The sequence below is a fragment of the Pecten maximus genome, chromosome 8 (genome assembly GCF_902652985.1).
Source record: "Pecten maximus chromosome 8, xPecMax1.1, whole genome shotgun sequence".
Taxonomy (NCBI): Eukaryota; Metazoa; Mollusca; class Bivalvia; order Pectinida; family Pectinidae; genus Pecten; species Pecten maximus.
In genome coordinates this window covers 40,324,189-40,332,336 of record NC_047022.1, presented here as the reverse complement: position 1 = coordinate 40,332,336, position 8,148 = coordinate 40,324,189, and the positions used below count along the sequence as shown (strand labels likewise).

General features: G+C 38.8%; 1 protein-coding gene across 1 annotated transcript; it reads left to right on the top strand.

Moving 5' to 3' along the window:
- The first annotated feature begins 4,251 nt into the window (after nt 1–4,251).
- Nucleotides 4,252–7,584, top strand: LOC117332324. Its single transcript, XM_033891210.1, has one exon. It carries the CDS (start codon nt 4,252–4,254, stop codon nt 7,582–7,584), a length of 3,333 nt encoding a protein of 1,110 aa, XP_033747101.1.
- The last annotated feature ends 564 nt before the right edge of the window (nt 7,585–8,148 follow it).

Below are 8,148 nucleotides of genomic sequence, written 5' to 3'. Positions count from 1 at the left end.
TACATAATGACAAAAGAGGTTTTTTTGCATTATGTGGTTTTTGCACTTAAGTGAAAAAGTTTTTGCCATTATGTAATTTTTTGCCATTATGTTAATTTTTTTCACTTAAGTGCAAAAGATTTGCACTTAAGTGCAAAAGTTTTTGCACTTCAGTAGTGTCTGTATTTTATCCTAAAACGGCCGCCCATACTCGACGGAATCTTGTTCTCTGTCATTGAGAACTCCGGCGGATATTCCGTGAACTGAACTCTTAACGGAAACCCCGTCGATGCGAGCACACTAGTAAACTGTAGACTTTATTGTTTATCAGAAAAAACATAAATAATCGATATATATATCTGTTGTTCCTTTTTCTATAGTCATATATAATCCAAACAATAACGTATCTGTATATTCAATCAGAAATATGTCTATTTCATTAAAACAACTTTTTGAATTGCTTAGAAATTTTACACAACAGAAGAAACTGTGTGTTCTGCTTCATCGTCAACACCTCATATAAATTTTCCCAGTGCGAAATTTCATCCCGGTTTTAGCCCATCATCATCAGATAGTGTGGCTATTCAAATCGCTCTTAATCCGGCGTTCGGTTCGTCTGACGTCTGTCCGTCCTTTAACACTTCTTGTTAGTGCTGTTTCTGGACAAGCGATGGATCGATCAAGGCCATATTTCATATGCAGGCTTCCCCTGGCCCCTAGTTGTGTGAATTTTGAATGATTTCGTCTAAAATAAGTTATTTTCAAATCAAGTCTTTTGAGAATATATCTATTCATTATACCCATGTTTGATACAATTAATAAAATGATAAAACCTGTGTCATTAATATGGTAAAGCATGTGTCATTAAGTAAAGTAGTAAAACATGTGTCATTAAGTAAAATGGTAAAACATGTGTCATTAAGTAAAATGGTAAAACCTGTGTCATTAAGTAAAATGGTAAAACGTTTGTCATTAAGTAAAATGGTAAAACCTGTGTCATTAAGTAAAATGGTAAAACGTTTGTCATTAAGTAAAATGGTAAAACATGTGTCATTAAGTAAAATGGTAAAACGTTTGTCATTAAGTAAAATGGTAAAACGTTTGTCATTAAGTAAAATGGTAAAACCTGTGTCATTAAGTAAAATGGTAACACCTGTGTCATTAAGTAAAATGGTAAAACGTGTCATTAAGTAAAATGGTAAAACCTGTGTCATTAAGTAAAGTGGTAAAACATGTGTCATTAAGTAAAATGATAAAACCTGTGGCATTAAGTAAAATGGTAAAACCTGTGTCATTAAGTAAAGTAGTAAAACATGTTTCATTAAGTAAAGGAGTAAAACATGTGTCATTAAGTAAAATGGTAAAACCTGTGTCATTAAGTAAAATGGTAAAACATGTGTCATTAAGTAAAATGGTAAAACATGTGTCATTAAGTAAAGGAGTAAAACATGTGTCATTAAGTAAAATGGTAAAACATGTGTCATTAAGTAAAATGGTAAAACCTGTGTCATTAAGTAAAATGGTAAAACATGTGTCATTAAGTAAAATGGTAAAACCTGTGTCATTAAGTAAAGGGTAAAACATGTGTCATTAAGTAAAGGGTAAAACATGTGTCATTAAGTAAAGGAGTAAAACATGTGTCATTAAGTAAAATGGTAAAACATGTGTCATTAAGTAAAGTAGTAAAACATGTGTCATTAAGTAAAATGGTAAAACATGTGTCATTAAGTAAAGTAGTAAAACATGTGTCATTAAGTAAAGTAGTAAAACATGTGTCATTAAGTAAAATGGTAAAACATGTGTCATTAAGTAAAGTAGTAAAACATGTGTCATTAAGTAAAGGAGTAAAACATGTTTCATTAAGTAAAGGAGTAAAACATGTGTCATTAAGTAAAATGGTAAAACATGTGTCATTAAGTAAAGTAGTAAAACATGTGTCATTAAGTAAAGTAGCAAAACATGTGTCATTAAGTAAAATGGGGTAAAACATGTTTCATTAAGTAAAGGAGTAAAACATGTGTCATTAAGTAAAGGAGTAAAACATGTGTCATTAAGTAAAGTAGTAAAACATGTGTCATTAAGTAAAGGAGTAAAACATGTGTCATTAAGTAAAATGGTAAAACATGTGTCATTAAGTAAAGGAGTAAAACATGTGTCATTAAGTAAAGGAGCAAAACATGTGTCATTAAGTAAAATGGTAAAACATGTGTCATTAAGTAAAGGAGTAAAACATGTGTCATTAAGTAAAATGGTAAAACATGTGTCATTAAGTAAAGGAGTAAAACATGTGTCATTAAGTAAAATGGTAAAACATGTGTCATTAAGTAAAGGAGTAAAACATGTGTCATTAAGTAAAATGGTAAAACATGTGTCATTAAGTAAAGGAGTAAAACATGTGTCATTAAGTAAAATGGTAAAACATGTGTCATTAAGTAAAGGAGTAAAACATGTGTCATTAAGTAAAATGGTAAAACATGTGTCATTAAGTAAAGTAGTAAAACATGTGTCATTAAGTAAAATGGTAAAACCTGTGTCATTAAGTAAAGTAGTAAAACATGTGTCATTACGTAAAGGAGTAAAACATGTGTCATTAAGTAAAGTAGTAAAACATGTGTCATTAAGTAAAGTAGTAAAACATGTTTCATTAAGTAAAATGATAAAACCTGTGGCATTAAGTAAAATGGTAAAACATGTTTCATTAAGTAAAGTAGTAAAACGTGTCATTAAGTAAGATGGTAAAACATGTGTCATTAAGTAAAATGGTAAAACCTGTGTCATTAAGTAAAGTAGTAAAACGTGTCATTAAGTAAAATGGTAAAACATGTTTCATTAAGTAAAGTAGTAAAACATATGTCATTAAGTAAAATGATAAAACCTGTCTCATTAAGTAAAATGGTAAAACATGTTTCATTAAGTAAAGTAGTAAAACATGTTTCATTAAGTAAAATGATAAAACCTGTGGCATTAAGTAAAATGGTAAAACATGTTTCATTAAGTAAAGTAGTAAAACGTGTCATTAAGTAAAATGGTAAAACATGTTTCATTAAGTAAAGTAGCAAAACATGTTTCATTAAGTAAAATGATAAAACCTGTGTCATTAAGTAAAATGGTAAAACATGTGTCATTAAGTAAAGGGTAAAACATGTGTCATTCAGTAAAATGGTAAAACCTGTGTCATTAAGTATTGACTTTACATATCCAAGGCATGACTTACCTTAATTTCGATTTCTAGTGGAAATTTTCCCAGCTCATAATACACCATGAAGCTTGATTTACTACTTCGAACATGTAACATTTTCCTACAAAATTATAAATGGATTAAAAAATATACTTACATTTTCAACATCCCGTAATTCACAGACATATAGTTGGAGAGACCAACGAGTAAACATTTTTCAGTTGTAGGTCAATTAATAATGGAATGCTGTCATTTTCTTGGGGGGCCGCGGTGACCGAGTGGTTAAGGTGTCCCGACAGTTTAACACTAGCCCTCCACCTCTGGGTTACGAGTTCCAAACCTACGTGGGGCAGTTGCCAGGTTCTGACTGTAGGCCGGTAATTTTTCTCCGGGTACTCCGGCTTTCCTCCACCTTTAAAACCTGGCAAGTCCTTAAATGATCCTGGCTGTTAATAGGACGTTAAACAAAAACAAACCAAATCAAACTTTTATTTCTTTGTTTCAACAAATTATCAACTATAGTTGAACCAAGATAAGGATAAGAATCTTGACGAGTTATTGGATCGTTAAATAGAGTCAAATTGAAATGTCGTCAACATTTACGCTTTATCAAAAATAACCGTTTTTGCCTTTTGGGTATTGACAGGTAATTTCCAATTTTTACAATCATGTTTAAGTATTCAAGAGCACTCTGTAAACCTTCTGTAAACCTTCTGACATCAACACAGTATCATCTGCATATTAAATAATTAATTTTATACAAAAACTAAGTTTATATTCACATAAATGACCAATTTCTCCAAAGTTTGATACATTTTGTTGTAGATACTTCTCTAAGTCAGAAGACTGTATGAAGGTACTTTTCCAACTGGGGAACCCAGTGACTGCCAGGAAAGACTGGATGACAACCAAGAACAGAATGGTGATACTGGAAAGACAGATGGCAACTAGGAACAGACTAGTACCGGGGTGTAGTGGGGTAGCATCCCACTCCACAGCTTCCGCGAGGGGGCAACCTACAGCCAGCTACGAGTAAGAATACAAAACAACACCCCCAGAGTCTTCCGAGAGGGGGGGAGGATGAAAGACTCAACATGGCAGATAACACGGCAACGACTAAGCTAGTACAACGGACTTTGACTGGAGAAAAGACGAAGGAGACCAAATGCAAGTGTGGAAAGGTCTGCAAGAACTTGCGTGGATTGCGAATCCACCAGGCGAAAGCGAGGTGCCAACCTGAGGAGATACAGCAGCAGCGCACAGGTAGAAGACCTGATGAGACGCAGGAGGTTCCCAGCCAGGAGTCACACCACAGTGCTGAGGACCTCTCCGCTGATGTGTCATCGCAGCGAGACACCCCGAATTCATTAGGGGGAGAAGCGAGCCAAGGGGCGCAAGTAGACAATGACCACACAGAGAGGAGGGAACGGGTGAAGTGGCCAAAGATAGTCGACAGAAGCAGATGGAAACAACTTGATGAAGACCTAGATAGTATTTTGGAAGCAACGCTACAAGGCGGAGTGGAGAAGAAAATCAAGTCTCTGACAATGATTGTTTATAAAGTCAGCTGTGAGAGATTCGGTGTAGAAGGGGAAAAAGCAGAAGTAGTCCACCAGCCTAACAGGAGACAACAGGAAGTGGCCAAGCTTCGGAAAGAACTGAAGGTACTGAGGCGACTATTCAGGGAAGCTAACGAGCAAGAGAAGTTCGGATTACAGCAGTTAAGATCCGACATTAGAGGAAAGTTGACAACACTACAGAAGGCAGAGAGATCTAGGAAGAGAAGAAGAGAGACAACAAGGAAAAGGGCAGCATTTATAGCCAACCCATACAAGTTTACAACCTCACTTTTGGGTGGAGAGAGATCTGGCAAGTTGGAAACCTCCGAACAAGAAATAGAGCAACATCTGGAAGAGACACACTGTGATGCTGAACGGAACAATCCTCTGGGAGAGTGCGACAGAATACCATCAGAGGAAGAGCCAACAATTCCATTAGATGAGAAAGAACCAACCTGGAAGGAAGTTGTAGAAGTGGTGAAGAAAGCAAGATCAGGTTCAGCACCGGGGCCGAGTGGTATACCTTACAAAGTTTACAAGATGTGCCCGAAACTTCTACGACGACTTTGGAGGCTACTGAAGGTGATTTGGAGGAAGGGGAAAATACCAGAATGCTGGCAGACGGCAGAAGGAATATTTGTTCCGAAGGAGAAGAACTCTGCATCCCTAAACCAGTTCAGAACCATATCACTCCTGAGTGTAGAAGGAAAAATCTTCTTTGCCATACTTGCCAGAAGGATGACAACATACATGACATCTAATGAGTATATAGATTCTTCTGTGCAAAAAGGAGGGATTCCGGGATTCCCTGGATGTATTGAACACACCAGCGCAATCACACAGCTTATCCGGGAAGCAAAGATTAATTATGGAGACTTAACAGTTGTATGGTTGGACCTCGCCAATGCATACGGTTCTGTCCCCCACCAACTGATCTTTAAGGCTCTGGAACATTATCACATCCCGGAACATATCCAAACAATTGTGAGGAGCTATTTTAGTAACATCAGGCTACGGTTTACAGTTGGAGAGATAACAACATCATGGCAAGCACTTGAGAAAGGTATTGTGACTGGATGCACGATATCTGTCATACTCTTTGTGATGGGGATGAATTTGATCATCAAGGCTGCAGACAGGGAAACTAGAGGACCTAAAACTTCATCAGGAGTGCGATTACCACCAAACAGAGGATTCATGGACGACCTGACGATAACAACTACTACACATGTACAGGCGCGATGGATCATATCTGCTCTAGAGGCAACAGTTGGATGGGCAAGGATGAAGTTCAAACCGGGGAAATCTAGATGTCTCATCTTGAAAAGAGGGAAGGTGACCAGAAGGTTCAAGCTCTCAATACAGCAGGAGGAGATACCCACAATTGTAGACAATCCAATCAAGTGTTTGGGGAAGTGGTTTGATGCAAGCCTGAATGACAGCAGGAACATCAAACGGTTACAGACCCAGGTAGAGGAGGGTTTAAGGAAGATCGACAAAACAGGGCTGCCTGGGAAATTCAAATCCTGGATTTACCAGCATGGACTTCTTCCTCGCCTGACTTGGCCTCTTACACTGTACGAAGTCACCACTACTACAGTTGAAGCTCTTGAGAGGAAGATCAACAAGTATCTACGACGTTGGCTTGGAGTCCCTCCAAGTTTCACCAGTGTGGGCCTGTACAGCACAACAGCCAAACTTCAACTACCCATATCATCATTGGTGGAAGAGTTTAAGGTGGCAAAGGCTAGGCTGGTGATGACTGTGAGAGACTCCAAAGATGAGAAGATCAGGAATGCAGGGATTGAGACTCGGACAGGACGAAAGTGGTCAGCAAGCAGCGCGGTCCAGGAAGCAGAAAGCAGATTAAGGCACAGCGACATTGTTGGGACTACCTGCATTGGAAGACAGGGGCTTGGGACAACACAAGTGCAAAGGTGGGGAACAGCGGACACAGTTAGTAGGAGGAAGATGGTCCAAGACAACATCAGGAAAATGGAAGAAGAGATACGGAAAGCAAAGATGGTGGAAATGGGAGCACAGGGTGCATGGACCAGATGGGAGACAACTGAAAGGCGTCTTACATGGTCAGACATCTGGAAGTTGGAACCATGTAGAATCCAGTTCCTCCTGCGTTCAGTGTACGATGTTCTACCAACACCTACCAACTTGCATCGATGGGGAATGACAGAAACCCCCAACTGCTCGTTATGTGATCGTCCGGGAAACCTGGCCCATGTACTGTCATCGTGCAACACTGCTTTGACCCAGGGGAGATACACATGGAGACACAACAAGGTTCTGCGGGAGCTAGCAGACACGTTGGAGAAAGAAAGGCAGAAAAAGAGGAGATGTATGAAACAACAACCCTACATCAACTTTGTAAGATCTGGAGAGGCAGGCAGTAAAGTAACAGCACACCAGAGAGGGATACTGGACGGAGCTCAGAATTGGGAGATGCGAGTTGACTTGGGACAAAGACTGGCTTTTCCAGAGGTCGTCCAAACCAACCTGCGTCCAGATATTCTACTCTGGTCACAGCAAGGGAAGAAAATGATAATGATTGAGCTTATTGTCCCCTGGGAGGAGCGGTGTCAAGAGGCCTACGAGAGGAAAAGAGAGAAGTACGCCAATCTTGCTGATGACGTGAGAGCAAAAGGATGGTGTGTGTGGGTCATGCCAGTAGAGATGGGGTGCAGAGGATTTCCTGCACAGTCCATGTGGAGGATGTTTGCTGCTGTAGGCATCCGGGGGAAAGACCGAAGGGCAGCTGTACAACGACTGGCAACAACAGCAGAGAAGTCGTCCAGCTGGCTTTGGTGGAGAAGGGAGGACAAGAGCTGGAAGCCATCCATCGACGGGCAGTGATTTGGCCAATCACTGTCGACTCGCCACCTTTAGGGCGTTCCAGGATAGGAGTCGAAACGCCCAGTGAGAGGTGGTCCTGGCTGATGACGTCGATGGATTTTGCAGTCAGAAGACTGTATGAAGGTACTAAATCGTTTGTATTTAAACATATTTTATTGCCAAATTAAATTTGAAAAGGGGTTGGGCAAAAATTATAACAACATTTGCAATGGTAAGAATGAAATACACTTAAATGGAGTAGATATACATGTATATATAATACCAGGTAAAGTCATTTTCACTAGGCAAGGCTTCTAGTTGTTACACTTAAAGCAATCAGACTTCTTGGCTTACGAAGCTCGGTACATGTACACAACATAAAAAATATACCACTCTCAAAATACATTTAAACTGGATTTGATATAACTGTGTACACCTCTAAACACAATGGCGTTAAAGGTCTATAGAAAGGTCTGAATTACCAAACAAAAGTAGTTCTGAGTTTAACTCGGCTCCTAACGTATCTAAATTAATGCACATAACGCGCCTTTCATTTTCAAACAAATGATGTCCAAAGAAAAAGTG

What these genes read in the sequence shown, in the direction of transcription:
- LOC117332324 (XM_033891210.1), top strand. Translation starts at nt 4,252, where the DNA reads ATGGCAGATAACACGGCAACGACTAAGCTAGTACAACGGACTTTGACT.